Source organism: Canis lupus, chromosome 12 (genome assembly GCF_003254725.2).
Source record: "Canis lupus dingo isolate Sandy chromosome 12, ASM325472v2, whole genome shotgun sequence".
NCBI classification, from domain to species: Eukaryota; Metazoa; Chordata; class Mammalia; order Carnivora; family Canidae; genus Canis; species Canis lupus.
Window position 1 is genome coordinate 59,552,278 of NC_064254.1, and position 19,943 is coordinate 59,572,220.

The window sequence follows — 19,943 nt, forward strand, 5'->3', positions numbered from 1 at the left end:
TGGAGCAGATGTTGCTGCTAGTTTATGATATGGGATAGACTAAAATTAAAAAGGTTTCAGGTGGATCTGGAACTCTGTTTGGGACATGGTCCTATTATATAGTCAAGCAGAATTGAGTATAAGAGTCTAGAGCTTATGAGGAAGTTAAGAATTAAAGATAAAATATTTTAGGCCTTTGGCACATAGATGGTTTTTAAAGCCATGACAGTGGAATAATTCACTTGAATGTATAAGAGAAGATCTAAAACTGGATCACTCCAACATTTAGAGGTCAATAAGACAAGGGAGATCCCATAAAGGAGACTGAAAAAGAAAAAAAGAAAAACATGGTACAACCAATATTAAAATAATTATAAAAACAAAGACAATAACAAACGCATTTTAAATCATAATAAAAGCATTTGAAGAAAGTGATATTGGTCTACAATATATGAAATGCTCTTGAAAAATCAAGAAAATAAAGAGAAAAATAAGAACATGGGACTTAGCAACATGGAACAGGCTGGTGATCTTGTCAAGAGCAGTTCTAAAGGAATGGAAGGGACAGATGCCCAAGTGGAGTATGTCAAGATGGTGATGTAGGGTAATAGAAAGAAGTTCAGATGACTAAAAAACTTCTGCTTTGAAGATAAGCAAGGAAACAAGACTGTAGCTGAAGAGAGGCATGGGATGGAATGTTCTTTCTTTTCTTTTTTAAGAAGCAGATGCTTGGGATCCCTGGGTGACTCAGTGGTATAGCGCCTGCCTTTGGCCCAGGGCGTGATCCTGGAGTCCCAGGATCGAGTCCCACGTGGGGCTCCCAGCATGGAGCCTGCGTCTCCCTCTGCCTGTGTCTCTGCCTCTCTCTCTCTCTCTCTCTCTCTCTCATGAATAAATAAATAAAATCTTAAAAAAAAAAAAAGAGGCAGACACTTAATGACAGGATCAGAATGTGTGAGGGTGCAGAATCCAGGACACGAGTCCCAGAGTGACCTTCAAAAAAGAAATGGGATCATGCCATCTTTTGGAAGATCAAGGATATGTCACAATATGGAAACTGGTGGCAACAGCAGAGTGTACCTGCTGATAGGTGATGAAAGAATTCCTGTCCAATGGCTTCTTTTGTCTTGAGTAGGAACAAAACATGTTATAAGCTGAGATGAGAATTCGGAGGGGACGGCAGGAGATGTGAAATAATTTTATAGAACAGTCAGAAAACAAAATTGCAGGTCTATGTTGAGAGTTCAATTGAAATGAGAGTTATTAATATTGTTTGGTCAGATTGTCCATGTATGAGTTTCCTAGGTCTGCCATAACAAAGTACCACAACATGGGTGGCTTAAAACAACAGAATTTTTTTTTCTCTCACAGTCTTGGGAGGTCAGAAATCCAAAATGAAGGTGTTGACAGTGTTGGTTCCTTCTGGGATTTCTGAGGAAGAATTTATTGCATGCCCCTCCCTTAGCTCCTGGTAGTATCTGGCAATCTTTGGTGTTCCTTGGTTTGTAGCTGTATCACTCCTACTTCTGCCCCCATCTTCACATGGCATACCTTCCCCTGTGTGTGTGTCTGTGTCCAAATTTCCCTTTTCTTCTAAGACACCAGCCATATTGGATTTAGGGCCCACCCTAATCCAGTATGATCTCATTTTAACTTGATTACACCTACAAGGTTAAAGGCTCTCTTTTCAAATAAGGTCACATTCATGGGTTCTAGGTGGACATGAATTTCAACCCAGTACATTCAGTTGTATAATTTTCTTTGGAAATGTTTAGTTGCTAAGGTCGAAATAATGAGTGAAGTTAGTCAGGGTGATGTTTATAAAGTTTATAAAAGTATATCGTTTCCTCTATATGTTAACTTTAGGCATAAATTTATCAGATTAATATTTTTAGCGGTTTTTGCTAAGTGAAGAGTATTTATCTTTCTTTGGTAAGAAGATATGTTTTCAAGTTAGATGGTAAGTTGTGGGTGTTTCTGATGACTCTAAATGAAAAAGAAAAGCAGAGAACTATACATCTTCTGCAGCTTAGCTTTTGATTTCAGATATCTGATAGTAAGTCAATCTGGAGGTCTGAGTATTGCCCCTGTTCCACCAGTGACTTTAATGAGATCCTGGTTCCATCAAGAAACTATTATTTTTTGTTTATTTGTTTTAATTGCCAGGACGTCATAGATTTTAAAATAAATCCCTGCTCCTGATTTTACAAATGAGAAAACAGAAGCATATAGGTGTTAACTGAATTGCCAAAGACATATTTTTTTTTAAATTTTTATTTATTTATGATAGTCACACAGAGAGAGAGAGAGAGAGAGGCAGAGACGCAGGCAGAGGGAGAAGCAGGCTCCACGCACCGGGAGCCCGACGTGGGATTCGATCCCGGGTCTCCAGGATCGTGCCCTGGGCCAAAGGCAGGCGCCAAACCACTGCGCCACCCAGGGATCCCCAAAGACATATTTAAACAAAAATTCATTTGGTGGAACTCTTGGTGTAGTATTGTTTTTGCTGTGCCATATAATTGTTCTGAACCTTTTGTTCTTGATTTATAAAGTGGGAAGAATATAAGCCTTGACTCTCTGTAATGGTTATTATAAGTATGGAATGAGGAGAAATAAGTGAGAAAGATCTGCAAATCCTATATTCACCGTCTTTATAATTGAGACCAATTTCCATAATTCTGGCTTCTGACAATTGGATCTTAATTCCTAATTCCCTTATTGTAACATTATAAATATAATAAAGTGCATATAAATATGAAACCTATGTCTTTCTTTAAAATGAGTAAATAGAGCAGTCCCAGTGGCTCAGCGGTTTAGCGCTGCCTTCTTCGGCCCAGGGCATGATCCTGGAGACCCGGGATCGAGTCCCACATCAGGTTCCTTGCATGGAGCCAGCTTCTGACTCTGCCTGTGTCTCTACCTCTCTCTCTCTCTGTGTGTGTCTCTCATGAATAAATAAATAAAATCTTTAAAAAATAAAAAGAGTAAATATTGGAAAATATGGAAATTACTACATTTATTCTGCTTTCCCCACCAAAATAACAATTTCTAATGATCAGATATCATTTATTTCCATATCACAGTTTTTCTTCTATTTTCCTAATTATATTTATATCTAGTTTTGTAGAAATAACTCCGAAGTTATCAGTTTGTCAGCCTAGAAGAGCAAATAACGTATCAAGGACAGTGTGTTTGACCACATTTCCAGTTTGTAAACAGGTCTTGGTTGGATAGTTCTGTTTGTGAAGTGGAAGTGTGGTCAACAGACCCTTAGTCCCTACAGTCCACAGAGAAGGCTAAATCTGCTTTTGATTTTTACATGATCAATTACATAAAATGTTAATGCAGTTAAGTGATGCATCGCTATTGTTCATCTCTTTGCACTCAAATTTAACATATGTTTACATAGGGACATTGATTTGGCAGCAGATTAAAACAGTTAAATGTTAAAAGTTTAACAGGACAACAGATTGCAAAATAAAAATTTTCCGATTCCCTTTATCATACAGAATATGGGCCTACATTTCAATTCTAGCTTCCTTTCCTTTCCTTTCCTTTCCTTTCCTTTCCTTTCCTTTCCTTTCCTTTCCTTTCCTTCTTTCCTCTCCTCTCCTCTCCTCTCCTCTCCTCTCCTCTCCTCTCCTCTCCTCTCCTCTCCTCTCCTCTCCTCTCCTTCTTTCCTTTCCTTTCCTCTTTCCTTTCCTCTCCTTTCCTTAAAACTTATTGCCTCATCCATTAATTTACAGAATTAAAAACCATAACTGAATCCTATTACCTCTGTTTTGTGCTCTCCAACAGTGCAAATCCAAACAAGGCCATGACAGCTCTGCTCCAGAAGCCCATCAGATCCTTCGGTAAGAAGGAATATGAAAGGTAGTTGGTCAGCAGTGTCCATATCCTTAATGAACGTCAGCCCTTGAAGCTGGGCTCACTTGCAATAAGACATTTGAAAACTTTGCTAATAAGAATTTTGAAAACTTTGCTAATTAGAATCACCACTTTAAAGTAAAGGAGGAAAATCTCTTGGCACCCTGGTCAGTTTCTAAAGGTCCTACAAAGCAGCTTTCTACAGCACAGATGACTTCTCCAGGCAGGGCCCATTAAGGAAACAGCCTTAATTCTGTATCCAACAACTTCTTTTATGATTAAGTGAATCAATTGAAATGTTTCAGTGCTGAATAAAAAAATACCTGTAAAGCCCCATTTGACATTCTGAGGACGTTCTGAACAGTTTACAAAGTTTGCTTGAATCCTGTAACATATACAAGTGAACTATATTTTATCATTGATTGAAACAACCCATGAACACAATGTTCTTAGAAATAATCTCCAGTTCCAATTTTGGAAGGCACCAAACAGTTGTAGAGTCACAAAGTGAGAATATAGCTAGTAGGTATGGATTCTCCCATAGAAGGAATAACTAGGAAGATATTATCATTATGGATAGAGGATCATTAATAGAAGCTTTTGTCTTTAGTTCTTACTTATTGCAAGAATTGAGCTTCTGGTGAAGAATCTCCTTTAGGTTCTGTTGATAACACTCAAGGGATCAGATCAAATTCTGGGGTTTTCCTTGGACTCTGATAAAGTCTGAAATGAAGAGCCTTCTGCTTGCTTTTAAGTTGGCATCCCCTCTGAGAGGCAGCTGTTTCTGGTTTCTGGCTCCAGACAAAGCCTTTTCTCAGGGGTTCGCTGAGGGAGCAGATTGCTCAATCCTAGTTGCTCCATATCCTCCAGCCCTATGCGTCCTCAGCCTAATCTGTAGGGTCTGAGTCCTAACAGTTTATAAGCAAAATCTGATATCCTTTGAGAAAAGAGGCAGAGAACTGGAACATATACCACTGTGCTCTACCTGCCTCCTCTGCTGTATTTGCAAGAACAATAAACTACAAAGGTTTGAGTTTTACTTTTACATTTGCTAGTTGTGCGCCCATAGGCAAGTTATATGACCCCCCCATATTTGTTTTATCATCCTTAAAATAGGAATTACGCATTTGATGAGACTGTTCAAAGAATTAAATGTGATATTTTATGTGAAAGTGTTCCTAGGATAGAGTAGGACTTAAGTAAATAATTTTCTTCCCCCGAAACCTGGCATTAAGCCTCCAAGAAAGAGTAGCGATCAATCAGGATAGACAGAATATGATCCTGAGGATTTCTATTTGGTAATTCCCTCTTGATCTGGCAAATCAGTTCCTTTACTTTGGGGAAACAAGTCCTTCTGTCCCTGTATGCCTTCTCATCCCGCCCAGAGTGGGAATCCTTCTCCATTTTTTTCACACGCCTAACAATTTTCACTGCCTTTGTATGGCTTATCTCCTTCTTTGTTAGGGTGGGGTGGGGAGTAATAAGAAATATTTTCTGGTAATGCCTCTCTAAGAGATGCCACTTAGGTATATAACTGCTGATTCATTCTTGCCTTTATTATTTTAAAAAATATTTTATTTATTTGTTGGAGAGAGAGAGCAAGCAGGGGGAGGAGTAGAGGGAGAGGGACAAGCAGACCCCATGCTGAAGGCAGAGCCCAATGTGGGGCTAGATCCCACAACTCTGAGATCACAACCCGAGCTGAAATCAAGAGTCAGACACTTAACCCACGAAGCCACCCAGGAGCCCCATTCCTGCCTTTTTTATCAGTGCTTTCTACAAAGGGAGAAGAAAGAATGTCATAGTCTCTCTAACAGAAGTTACCATATGTCTTAGAAATACCTTAAAAGATGTATTGTCTACATTTTTTTCTCATTCTTTTGTCTTCATTTCCCTGAAGCACAGTATATAATCAATAATTACTTGCTAAATGAATTAATTCATTAGCTGGGGGTTGAAGTATGACTTGGAGGTATAGAAAGTAGCGAAAGGAGGGACAGTAGTAATAAGGGGATGAGGGGAAACAGTACAAAGTAACCTCAGGAATCTAAAATTTATACTGGTAGAAAGGGTGAGTGAAGATTTTTGGAACACTTAAAGGTTTGTAAGCCATCAAAGTAGAGTACTTGTGGAGTATCTAGGTCTTGGTATGATCTCAAGAATCCAGGCAAAGACAAAGTGACTTAGAGACCAAATTTTGACACTGATAAAGTTGGGATGCAGTAAATATGAAATATATTGAGTGGGAAAAGATTTACATATGAAGCGATAGAGTATCGAAGCTAATTACTCAGTCATTTCAGGTGATCTGGAGGTCTCATAGAATTGTCAAATCTAGATAGGGTGTTTTCCAAGATAAAGAGGATCACTTTTATGGTCTACATTCATGGTGAGATGGAGAAAGTACATTGGAGGAGGTACTCATCTCTCTCCCAAAGTCAAAAGTCTAGAAAGTAAAAAAAAAAAAAAAAAAAAAAGTCTAGAAAGTTCTGAGGTCTGGTAACAATAACCTTCCCTGACACAATCCCACTCATCTATCCCACAGATATATCTGTAATCTGATTACTTTTTTACCATCCTCATGCTAATGATCTGGTGCTGTCCACAGGCGGCTCTTCTCTGGATTATTACAGTAGCCTCCTAACTGTTGTCTTGCTTATACCCTGCCCTTCATTAAGTCTAATCCATCTTAATAGATATAAGCCAGAGATACCCTTTTATATTTATGTCAGATCATATTTCTCCTTTTCAAACCCCTCCCAAGGCTTCTGTATTGTTTTTAGAGGAAAATCCAAAATCCTCTGGGACCCAACCCTCTGCTTCTCTCGGACTGGATTTTCTATCAATCTCTGGTCTCATCTCTGGGAATTGGCTTCACTGATCTTCCTTACGGGCTTTACACTTGTTCCAATCACAGGACCTTGACACTTGCTGCTTCCTCTTCTTCCAACTGTTTCCATAGATCTCTCCCTTGCTTCCTTCACAGTTCTACTCAAATACCAACTACTCAGGGATACCTTTCCTGACCACCCTACATAAAACAACACCTTCCCCCATGCCCATGTTCCCAACATACCCCGTTCTCCTCACTTTGCTTTATTCTTCTCTATAACACTTCTTGCTATCTGACATCTTATAAATTTGCTTGTATACTTGTTTATTGTCTATCTTCCTGCCTTCAGTGAGGGCAGGGCTTTTGTTTGTTTTGTTTACTGCCATTTTGCTAGCACTAGAGCAGTGCCTGCCAGATAGTATATACTTAGTAAATACATTGAGAGGTTTCAGAAATGAATAATAGATCTCATTCTTCAAGGTCAGATATTAATTATTCCGAGAGAAAAAAAATCCCTTAAGTCATTATGAGTTATGAATACCTCGGTGTCATTTATGTCTAATTACAGCTCTGAAGACTTGAGGGAATGGGGACAGGTGGGAATCAGGACGCCTAGCATCCAGGAATTGCCCTTAATGCACTTCATCTCTAAGGCTCTTGTTGCTGTTGCTTAGATTTCATCAGCTGTAAAATGATGTTGTTAGACTAGATTGGAGGTTTTTAGTGTAGGATCTAGGGACTGGATTACTCCACAATGAGCTTTAGGGGATATGTGTATCTTCTACAAATTTTTGTATGAAAAATTTCAAGGCCATGTAAACGTGTACTTTTTTTTTTCCCAGATGAGAGAAAGTTCTGTGACCCTGAAATAGAGTAGAAGTCCTTGAAGTCTCTTTTAGTCTTAACTTCCTATGATTCTAAGTTTTGAAAGAGGATGACAGGAAACAGCCTGATGCTGCTCTACACAGCTAGAAGGCTGTCTTAGTCCTGCCACATCCTGAGCAAGTCACTCCTCTTCTCTCACTTTGTTTTGTGTGACTTGTCAGATGAAGGGTTGGGACTAAATGATCCAAAGTAATACCTTTTGATTGTAATGCGATACAAACAGAGCCAATCAAAACAGAGGAACAAACAACAAACAAACAAACAAAACCTGTAGTCAGCTTGGGAATTTCAGACTGGGCCTTGCTGGGCCTTCAGGAGTCAGACTGGTAGACCTGCTAATGTTCTAAAAGTAGTTTGAGAGGTAAGAAAAGGGAAGATCGTGAGGTGGTTCCTGCATAAGACTCTAGCTGAGGGACTCAGTGACCTCCTCAGAGACAGAAGATTAATTCTTACAGATGACTGGGAATAGAGAAGAAAAACTTCCCCATTGCCCCTAAAGAGATTTGGAGTCTGATTCCTTAATGTATAACCTCGCAAAAGCTGAAATAAATTATGGAAAATATCTCCTTACGGTGTTGAACATTTTTATTTTGAAGGGTTAAATGAGTGTGTGTAGTCTAATGCTCCCTTGTTATTCAACTTTTCTCATTAGAATTCAGATAACATTGTGTTATTGAGGAAATGAATTTGTCACAACATGCATAATTTTGATTTGTTTCATTCTCTGAGCTCTCTCCCCCTGCCCTCCAAGCCCTTGCTAGTGCCTGTTATTTCTTTCTTTATAAATGGGTCCTGGTTGCTCTGGAGAAGAAATTTATGACTAGGGTCTAAGAATGCACATAGCACTTAGAGGAAGTTGTCTGAAGCCTCTCCTTTCCCAGATAAAAGGCAGTAGGGGACAACAGTGTGGAACGTGGAAGGTTGATCCCGTAATCCCCTCATTCTTTCATTCAGCACCCACTGCACGCCAAGCCCTACGCTGAACACTTAAAGTCAAATGAGACACACTCCCTGTTCTGCTCTCTCACAGCCACAACAAAACCTAGCGGGATGCCCTCGCCCAGGGAAATGCACTGGAATCTACTCTGCGTGCAGCGTTTTGCTCCTCCCTCCCTGGAAGTGGGGAGGCCGGATTGTATGATGACAAGGAGGGTGTCTTTGGCCGGTAGACAAGTTGTCTCCATTCCTCCTGCGCGGCAGTGGGACTGAATAGGGTATTTTTTCCGGGCCTGGCCCCAAACTGGGCTGTGCCTCGAGGGCCCATTAGGCTGCAGGTCACAGCAGCTGGAGCCCAGGCGCCCAGAGCCAGTCACGCGTCTGTGCCGCCCGCTCCGCGGGGCACAATGGAGTCATTGACTATTTATTTACTCCGTACAACAAGGCTGCTGTTGACTTAATTACGGGAGCCTCCCTGCCACCCCCTGGATCTTTAAATGACTAACAGACTCTCCATTGCCACTAACCAATCTCCCCTTAACCTCTGTGAGTCCTGAGTCTCCCCAACCTGGGCGAGCGCAGTAGGCAGGTAGGAGGCACGGACTCCCAGGTGGGGTCCAAGAAGCAAGAGCCTGGTGGTTTGCTTGGGAGCCACGTCGGGATTGGCAGGACCCCTTCGGCGGAAGCCGGAGCTACCCCAGGGCATGGGGGAGGGGTGGCAATGCTGAGCCAGGCTCGGGCGAGGGCTTAACTGCAAGGGGGTTGTAAGGAAAGCAGCAACCGAAGGACAGACTCGGGTCTCCAGCCAAAAGGTGTCCGACTCTGGGGAGGCAGAACGTCTCTATTTCCAGGCCTTCGAAATTGCAGATTTCAGCGCCGCGGGGCATCAGGGCTGCGGGAGCCCCCGCGGAGCCGCAGGACCTCCCCCGGCCCCTTGCTCCTGCAGCCCGTTGGCCCACTGTTTCCAGGCTCCGGCACCGGCCTGCGCCCCGCTCAGCCTCTCTCAGACCTTTTCTCGAATCGCCGCTCGCCAACTTCCTCCCGGGGCAACTTGCTAAGTCTCTGCTCTAGTTAATATTGCAGGGCCGAGGATAAAATAGCAATGGTATTGAATAGATGTTGACTTATCCGACCCAGAGGAGCAGAAATCAGAGATTGTTTGCAGAAGCTAATCGTTTCTGCGGAGAAGCAGGGGAAGCCTGGAGGGCTCGCCACCAGAGGCTCCTCCCTGAAGCCGAGCCGGGGGAGGCTCCCCCCTCCCCACCTCGGGTCCCCAAAAGAAGTCCTCCCGGGAATTTAGACCTGGCCGCCTGGCCAGGCTCCTTTCTGGAGCCTCTAAGTCTGAGACCTCAGGCTCGGCGCCCACCAGGTCTCAAACCCAACTCCTTTCTGCAATTTGCTTGGGTTGCTAGTTCAAGGACCCGGGCGGGGCGCGAAGGCGTTGGTCATTAAGGCGCGGGACAGGCCCGGGGACTTCTCGCCAACATCCCCCCGCCCTGCCCCCCATCCTCCGGAGAAGTCTCTGCTTTCAGGACCGAGGCGAGGCAGGGTGCGCGGATTCCAGGGGTCTAAGGGAGGAGGAGGGGGTGGGGGTTACAGGCAGGGCGAGGGGAGAGCACTGGTACCCAAAAGCTGTCAGTGGGGGTAAGTAGCAGGTCGAAACCTTCACCCGCAAACCTCAAAGGGCACTGACAGTAGTTGGACTAAAAGGGCCACTTTGGAGACTCCCGGCGCTGCTCCCCAGATCCTGGCAGCGCAGAAGTTTCGTTGCTATGGTTTCGTAGAGGTATAAAAGCCACACACACACACACACACACACCCCAGGACCAAACGTGCTCGGGCTCCTTATATGTGTTGTGCCCACCCAGGGCCCGGCGAATTCCTCGGGGTTGCGGAGCGGGGGATGGGGAGGTTGGCATCACTCGCGGCCGAACATCTCAATCCCAGTCCCTCCATCCCAGCGCGGGCGGGGCTGCGCAGCAGGAGATGAAGTCCCGGCCCGGGGGATTCCCAAGGTCCTAGGCTGGAGGCGCCCGGAATTGTCGCCCTTTCCTCTGGCGGCGCAGGGCCGAGCGCTGCGCCCCGGTGGCCGCCGCCCCGCGAGCGCGCAGGGGCCGCGGGGGAAAGGAGTGCGGCGCCTTTAAAGCAGGAGGCGAGGAACCCCCGCCAGGAGGCGTGTCCGTGCCCGCCGCCGCCGCCGCCGCCGCCCCGCGGTCTCCGTCTCCGTCTCCGCCGCCGTCACTCGCGCTGGGCGCCCGCGGCTGCGCTCCTCCGCCCCGGAGCCGCCGACTGGCCGCCCGCGCGCCTCCGGCCGCTCCTCCCGGGGCCACCCCTCCCCCTCCCCGCCTCCCGCGCCCGCCGCCGAGGTAAGGACTCCCCCGGCGGGCTGGGCTCGGGCTGCTCCCCCGCAGGTGTGTGTCCCCCCGGAGGGCCCCGGGCGCGGGGGGGGGGGGGGCTTCCCGCGCCCGGAGAGGAGGCAGGCGCACGGCCGCGCGGGGCAGCTCCGCGGGACCGCTCTCCGCCAGGGGCTTTGTCCCGCCCGCCGCAGCCGGTTCCCGTCCAGGCTCGCTGGCCCGGCAGGGGCTGCGGGCGCTCGCCTCCTCCACGTAGAAGCATCTAAGAAGCGGGCGCGTCTGGAAGTGGCCTCGGCTCCGGGGACCCACGCGAGGCGAAGAGGGACGAAGGCGAGGGCCCGCCGATCTGCCTGGACGCAATCCGCCCTTTTCCTCCCCCCCCCCCCCTCCCCAGCTAACCCTGCTCTTTAGTTCTGTGCTCAAGTACAGACCCTCATTTTAAACCAGTGTTGAGAGCGTCTAGGACAAACTCGGGCGGGCGTCCCATTAGGGGAGTGGGAGTCACCAGGGCGCATCAGGAGCGTTAGGAACTTTTAATGCCTCTCTCGGCCCCTGATGCTTTTACGGCTCAAGGAGTTCTTGACCGAACACCACGACCTAGCTGAGACTCCCTAGATAACGATCTCCGGGAATAGGGGACGTTAGAAAACTTACTACTACTCTTCTTTTGGTGACACACAGATCCCCTTCTAGCATTTCTTCATCTTCACGCTGTAAGTATTCCGTTATCAGGCATTACCTGATGGATCAGTGATTATTTTTATTTCAAAAGAGATGATGGATTCATTTGAATATTAGCTTGTTAGTTACTGGAAGACAGGTAATAATATTTCAATTTCGATTTGCCTAACTTTTTTTTTTTATAGAAACCACTCCCAGTAACCATCAAGACATCTCTCAGTGGCCTTAGAAGCTCATTAAGCAAGCAAGCAAGCAAACAAACAAAATGAAACACACAGAAGGAAGGGGATTCAGAAATAAGTGATGCCTGGAAGTGTTACCTGTTTGTTTTCTTCCATCAAAACCCAAAGAGGATTGCACAGATTACAATTTTTTTTTTTAAGAAGAAGAAGAAGAAGAAAAAAAAAGATTCCATGACATGTAAAGCTTTTCCAATTCAGTGTCATAATTAAGATACACTTCTTTTTCGGCATCTAAAAATTAATTAAAGCTCTAAATGTCATTAATCATCAATGCAGCAGAATGTTGGTGGAACAGCTGATATGTGTTTGGAATCACAAGGGATTGCACAGCATAGCATTTATAGTTAGGAAGAGTGAAGTGCAAGTATGCAACAGTGTGGTTTTAACTGATATGGGCTCTGAGTTTATTCTCTGGCACCTCTAATGCCTTGGATGAACAGCCTGTTTATTTTAGTTTAGCTTCCATACAACAGGCCACATGCATGGAAGGATAGGTCAGGTGTTGCTGTAAGATGAGGTTTCTCAAATGTCACTAACAGCAGGACTTTGGTGACAAGTCAAGTGGAATCCTCAGAAAGAATTCTATGTGAAAAAAAAAATAAATGTAGATATGGCATGGGAAAAGCCTTTGAAACACCTTTGAAATTCAGGTTGTCCTGGGATATGTATTTGCTGTTTCTTGCAAAAGGTATAGGCATTGTCTTTTTAAACGTGATGCTGTAAGGATTATTACACATTTGTACATGCCCCAGCAGGTGGCAGCTAACTAGAATAAGATTCATTTTCACTGGGAGAATAGAAAACTAAAATTGCTTCTCAAGTAATAGTGCCCAAGAATAAGAGGTCATTAGTGTCAGTAAATATAAAAACACAGTGAAAGATGAAGCTAATGGCATTTTGTTGTTGTTGGAACAAGCTTTGTATGAATATGATATGCATTTTATTCTTTGCTAATTTATCAGAGGTTTGATATTTCTTCATGTCAGCCTTGTGTGTGTGTGTGTGTGTGTGTTTGAGGTTTACTTTTAGATACAGCTTCTGTGTGTGCACATATATGTGCATTTGCAGTTTGTCATCTCTGCTTTGACCTTGGAACCTACAGAGCTTTGGCTCCTAGAAATAAAGGTTGCCATATGGTTAAAATAGACAAAAAGCAAATGAGACTATGCAATAAGATGTGTAAATCTCACTATTACTAAATATACGATTGCCTGACACCAAATAGTATTTTTTTCCCCTTTGAGAAAGGAGTAAATTATAAAACTGACACAATTTTTAAAAAGAGTTCATTCTGGTCAGTGAATACTATATAATGACTTTATCAATCTTTCATATAGCCTTAGAACTATGATGTATGTTATCAGTATTAGGAAGAAACTTGCAATAACTTCAAAATTGCCTTACTCTGAGGTATCTTCTTTACCATGAAGTCATTCCATTCTATTATTGGAAGGTAGTCTTAGGATTTTTGTTGTTTTTATTTTAAGGGTTGTTGCTGCTTTTGTCCTGGAAGTGAGCAAAGTTTAATGAGAAAGAATGAAAATTAATCTGATTACCCTTGTAACAGAAGAAAAGCCAAAAGTGGAGAATTCTAAAGCAATACACTAGTTAGACATTTTAGAAATGTCTTTAGCCACTGAACGTTGACAGTATGTTATTCAGTATTCTGAGTTCTTGGTGGTCTTTCAGGCATTTTTTTTTTAAAATTCTGAGAAGCAGTAGCTTAATGCTCATGAGGGAACTCACAGTTAATGTAAATGGCTTTTGTAGTAGTATGCCCTCGAAAGATGACTATTAGCACATCCTGGCTATGCCAAGCAATCCTAGTAAGTCACACTGAAATATATACACAGCACAGTTGACAAAATAGTCCTCTTGACAATATGAGCAATGCAATAATTCAAATTCCCAGACTCTGTGTAGTAGAAATATGCACATTGTCACTTCAAATGGCACATTACCCATTCAATGTACTACTTTCAATGTACTACTCCAGAATAAATCAATCCCTGGAGCGCTGTCCGCGGTCCTGAAGAAAGGTCGTCCCCTATCTTGCAGAAGTTCAATTAGACAGGTGGACTTGCAGTCTGTGATGTTGAGGTCTTTCAGATTAGTTGATGGATGTAAATGAACCTAATTCAGCATATGTGCAAAATTGGTTCTTTGGGGACCAATTAATAGTAAGAAAAATTTATGATAGACTTTTTACCGTTTAATATATACTGAGTAAGAACTTCATGAATCTGGAAGCTTGATCTTTCACTTTTCCAATTAGACTTCCAATGAATAATCTCACAAAAGCCAAATAGTTTAGAATATTATCTTTAGGTAGAGAAGTTACAACTGTAATGTCAAATGCCATTATGTTAACAGAATATATGAATAGGGAGTTATGGTACATTTTGTTTTCTCGGGTTTTATTAAATGCTAACTATACTGCAAAACTGCAGTATTTTGATTAGTCACAACCGAACATGCTATTTTCAGGTAGGGTATATCAATCATATCGACAGAGGAAAATACTAAGAATATTCATTGTTGCTCTGGCAGTCATTATTATATCTGCTAAGATCAAAAAGAGCAAGAATAAATAAACTAAATGAGACAACAAATACATAACGTATTGGACTATACATGCCTTACAGGAGATATTTTAAACATGGACTGAAGGAGTCGCTAGATACCCTTGGTTTTAGCACAAGGTGTTCCTTTTAAAGTGCTCAAACAGTCAAATTATTTGATTGAATTGCCTGCTACACTGCAGAACTAGTCATTCATGATACTTATTTTTGACACTGCAGTTATGCCTCCATCTTTTTAAAAAAAGTCAATGCCCACTTAATGCTTTGGCAAAATGTAGTTTTATTCTCAAATCAGCCTTTTATAATACCTTAAGAAAAAATACAATGGAAAAATCTTTATGATGGGATTAAAACATTACATTGTTTTCTTGCTATCTGGAATAAATAGTATTCATAGCCCTTTTTATTAAAAAAATAGATATTCTTCAAATAAGGTATAATCTTATAGTTTTTTTTTCATAAGGTTTAACCTATACCCAGTTAGTTGGTATGAAAAACAGATCAATTTTAAGAAACAAGTCCAGTAATTTGCCTTTTGTGCTACTTGATGGCTTAAGATATTAATATGTAGTAATATACTTATTACTAACCATCTCAACTTCACTTATGAATGTAAAGTAGTACGATTGGCTATTTTAATTTCTGTGGCCAGATGACAGCATATTACCTATTTCAACAGTAAAACGTATTTTCATGTTAAAATAATGCATATTTATGTACTTTTTTCCTTGAACAAATTGCACCTGGTGAAAGCCAAAACAGTCATTGCCTGAAGATTCTAAATATTCTGACCAGATCACTAGACAATAATAAGGCATTTTAAGATAAAGCTGTGATGCTCAATGTTGCCCAAGCTATGATCCCATATTCTGTCTCTGAAAGAAAAACATACTCAAAAAGCCAAAATGAGAAGAAGTTTGGGCATAAATTATTAAGCCTTTGGAGTTTGCTCTACCAACTTAAACATCATTGTCTTTTTATATATGCACAATTATTTTAGATGAGCTAAAGAAATGGGTGGGGGAAATATGATTCCTTCATTTTACTTCAATACTTTCCTCCTAAAAGACCACTTAAAGAAATCTTTCTTTCTTTCTTTCTTTCTTTCTTTTTTTTTTTTTATTTTATTTTTTTTTTAGTTCCGGGGTAGCAATCCACAAATGTCCACTCAAGTTTTTAAAGACTATCTTAACTTCTGCAGTTGCACTCCAATCTACATTCACTCCTGGACACACTTTTAAGAATATAAACAAGACTCCCTTTCAAACTAAACACAGGTTACATTTGCAGTACATTCCTCTGTCCACTTCCTTTTTTTTTTTTTTTTTTTTTTAACAACTCCTAGGCAAAGCGACTTCGGTTCAGCTCGTCATTTATTTTTATTTTATTTTTTTTTAAATCAGCTCGTCATTTATAAAAATTCATCAATAGATTGCACAGAGTCCACCTGCATACACACCAGTCACTCTCTTAGCCAAGACTCTTATGGAAAATAAAAAGCACTTTCCTCCACGTAGATAAAACCCGACTTCTTCCTTGCAACTCGAGGCGGGCGATGAGATCGGTTGCATAAGAGATATTGGGAAGCTCGCTGGCAGGGAGCCTTAACAGGCAAGCAGCTATCTCAATTTTTCTCACTTAATCTTGGCTCCACGTCAGAAGCTGTGCAGCAGTGCAGTGGGAGAGGGCCTGGCAAAACCTTTGCGAGCAAAGCGCCTTTTGTGCTGGGACCGTGGCTCGCTACCGACACCTCGGCGGTTTGCAAGGCTGAATTTCCTGCTGATTCCCTCCTCCTTTGCTTCCCCAGGCTCGCGCGGCCGGACATTGTGGGTGTGCGCGCTGGATTTCTCCCGGATGCTCCCCGACTAACATGGATGTCCCGCCATCCCTTGCAGTGGAAGGTTGCTCCTTGGCGCAGTGAGTGAGGAACATGCAGCGATTGCTAATGGGTCTGGGACGCGGAGGCTCCTTCCTCTGTCTGTGACCATGCCGTGATCGTGCCCGCGGCCGCCACTCCACGCATCCTCGTTCCTACCCGAGCCGGGAGCCTAACGCCAGATCGGGGAAGTGGGTGCCGCGCGTGTGGACACGGAAACACCATGAAGATTATTTCCCCGATTCTAAGTCATCCAGTCTTCAGGCGCACCATTAAACTCCTGCTGTGCTTACTGTGGATTGGATATTCCCAAGGAACCACACATGTGTTAAGATTTGGTAAGATGCCCCATCCCTGTGTGCGGCTGGATGTAAACAGGCGGGTTCGCTCCCCCGGGCGGGTGGGCTCCCCGCCTTGCGACCTGCTCCCCGCTCCGCAGCCTCCCGGGGTTTTCGAGAACAGCCCCCCCACCCCCCAAGCCCTGGGTCATTTCATTTCCTTTTTTTTTTTCTTTTAATTTCTTTTATTTAAAAAAAAAGAAAGAAAGAAAAGAACGGAAAGCCCCGGGAGGGTGAAGTGAGTGCCAGCGTGTGGTAGTGGGCGCCGCACACCCCGAGGCCAGGGGCGGTGGGGGCGCCGGGGGCGCAGCGGGCGGTCGCGCCCCGAGGTCGCGGCGGGAGCCTCCGGGGCCGGCGGGCGGGCGGGGGGGCGGGGGGCGCGCGGGCTCCTCGCCTCCGCACCTGCGGGGCCTCGAGCTCAGCACCTGGTAAACTCTTGGGCGACTTGGCGTCTGTCCGCCTGGCTCTGGGACCCGGACAGGCATCCGCGACTGAAAGGCGCTGACCCTTTGGGTTTCTTTGGTGGTCAGAGAGCCTTTTTGGGTTCATTTCACCGCTTTCCAGCGCCGGGCGCTCTTATGGGGACACAGCGCTTAAAAAAAAATACATTACATATATATTGTTATAAGGTTGAAAGGCGCCACTTAGCAAAAGGATAAGCTGTTTCACTCCGCTTAGCTGGAGTGAAACAGTATCCTAAGGAAGGGTTTTTTGTTTGTTTTCAACTTGTGGGTCCTCCTCTCACAGCTTTCTTAAGCGCCGTCCTGGCCTCATGAATGATTAACGGTGGTGACTGGGGCGGAGAGGGGTTGTGCCTGGGGACTCTAAGCACGCAGCTTTATTTCACCGCGGCTCCCTGCAAGAGTGGAGTGGCAGCTCTCTGTTAAGAGGCATCTACCGCTTTCCTGAAGGAATCAGGGCTCCTTTGGAGCTCGGAGGAGAATCTCAACGTGGGATTCCGGGAAACGCTAGCTAGTCAGGTTTGCTTGGAGGACATGAAGCGTGGGCAACACTCAGCCGCTGGAGATGGCCCACGGAGTTCTAGTGGGAGCAGAACTAGTCAGGGAAAGTTCCCTTAAGTAGATAAGAGGGAGAGAGGAGAAAGCCAACCAGCTGAATGCTCCCACCGTGGGTGCCTCCTTTGACAGTTCAAGTGGATTTAGTCCAAAGAGTGCAAGAAACCGTATAATCCTGAGCATGTGTCTTTGAGATAAAAACAGGTTCATTGTCAGTCAAATTTAAGTTGAAGTGATTGCCTGTGTCTCCTATCATGTCAACAGCACCTTCTCTCTTTCCATTTTCCCAAGTGCTTTTTTTTTTTTTTTTGGACATGATAAAATCTCTCATCTTCCTCAGGCTTTGTGGAACCAGGGTAGGAAAGCTTTTCACATATTAAAAAAAAGGGGGGGGGGAATCCTGCCTTCCCCTTCCCACATTCAACACGTAAATACCTGGAGTCCAGAAAACTGGTTATCACAAAGAGAGACAACAGGTTATATCTAAATTCCTACTGTAACATTTCTTTTTTTTTTCTTTCTGCTTTCTTCATGCCTTTAGATGGTACTTAAGCACGTTGCTCTTAGCAACAAGCGTCCACAGGAATGCCTGTTTCTTTGGATGAGATTAAACAGGTTCCTGTATCATTGAAAATGTGTGTGTGTGTGTGTGTGTGTGTGTGTGTGTGCAGCTGTTCTCTTTCAAGCATGGTAAATGCTACAGTATGGTAGTTTTGCCCAATATTTTGAGTAATACAACCTACTTATTTGGAATACTGAGGTATCTTCTGAAATGTGTTTGTGAATGAGTGTGCTTTAGCGTGTTTGCTTGTGGACTGGGTGGAAAAAAAAAAAGAAGACTTGGAGCCGAAAAACTGCCACCAATACTCTAAAGATTTAATTATTGCTGCTCTTGTCTTGCAGCACAATATTTGCTGAATCATTAGATTGTTACATTCGCTGATCATTTCATATCTTCATATTAAAAATCTTGGCGACTATAGCAGAGTGTGTAGCAGCTTTCCAAAAGAGCTGACACACACACAAAAATATATTTTCCTAGACCAATGCTTACTAAGAATGTCCTTAAGAAATAGGAGAGCAGGCAAAGACCTTCTCACAGTGCCTTGATACCCTAGACCAACAGCTCAGTTTTTAGAGAACCTGTTATTTTCTCCATTATCTTCAAACATCTTCCACGTGGAGATCTATTTTCTCTGATTTCTGACTTGAGTTATAGGGAAGGATTGTGTACATTGTAATCATTGGACCATTTCCCTGTTGGGCCTATTTGGTTGCAATGGTAGGTTTTTTGTTTTTTTGTTTTTCATGGGGGAAAACATGTTTTGAGTGGGCTGGATGGTTGGTTGAGTGTGTATAAGCCATTCTTGAGAAAGGTTAATTTCAACTTTGATTTAAAGGGCCAACCAAAACCTCATCCTAATCTCCTGTCTTGTAAGGGCAGGGTTTGGATTTGTTGCTGGAGCAGCTACCCCCGGGCAGTGGCCTGCCAGGTGTGAGTCAGAAGTGCTGCCTCTGCTGAAGAGATGGCAACCAGTCCCTTCCCCACTTCCCCCACCGACCGGGCTTGACTAGAGGCTGCCAGCCACCCAGCGACTCAGCCTTGGTGCTATGGCAACTGGGGAGCCCCGCCAGGAGGCTGCTCCAGCCCCCATTCCCGTTGGTGGTGGAAAACCGCCCTCAAGGGCTCTGTGCTGTCCTTTCCATCCCAGTCCCCGCCTTCCAAGCCGACCCCCCCCCCCCCCCCCGCCCCCAAGGGCCTTAACCCAACCCTGACCCTGTGTCCTCCTATCAAAGTCCGTGGATTGGGGAGCTGCCTGCACAGGATGCTGACCCTTGCCTAGTCCTTTGCGATTCTCATTTCGGCAGATCTTCCGGGTACAAAGCTCACTCACTTGTGCTGGGGCTCTCTTGCGCACACTCTCTCCTGCACTCTCTCCCTCCCTCTCTCTCTTTCTCTTTTTTTCTGGCGCTCTCTCTCTTGCCCTCTCTCTCTCTCTCTCTCTCTCTCTCATCTACGCAAACACCCGCAGGCATGCACTCTCGAGATCTAAGTCCGACGCTTTGGCACAAGGACGCCTCTCTAGTGCCGGGGAAAACTTAGGCAGCCACGCCTAGGAGCGCCTGTCTGGGCACACCCCTCCCACCCTCCCTGGCTCCCACTGAGCTTCACGCCGGGCCTGCCCCTCATTTGCTTAGCAAACGTCTCCGAGAGAAGGTGTGTGGAGCGCTGGTCCTTGGGAGGCTCCCCGGAGCTTTAAGACAGCCCGGGACAGTGAGGGAAGGGGCTGATGGTCAGCCTGGAGTCAGCTCCTCAGAAGCCGGGAGGGCTCACGCCTCTCCGTGGGGTTGGG

At 44.4% G+C, this 19,943-nt stretch overlaps 1 protein-coding gene across 1 annotated transcript in view; it reads left to right on the top strand.

The window, feature by feature from the left end:
- The window catches only part of GRIK2 (glutamate ionotropic receptor kainate type subunit 2), a 1,069,280-nt gene that overhangs the window by 406,183 nt on the left and 643,154 nt on the right, over nucleotides 1-19,943 (top strand). Inside the window, 1 exon segment of the mRNA XM_049092419.1 lies at nucleotides 16,167-16,573. Coding sequence (XP_048948376.1) covers nucleotides 16,459-16,573 — 115 coding nt within the window. The 5' untranslated portion in view covers nucleotides 16,167-16,458.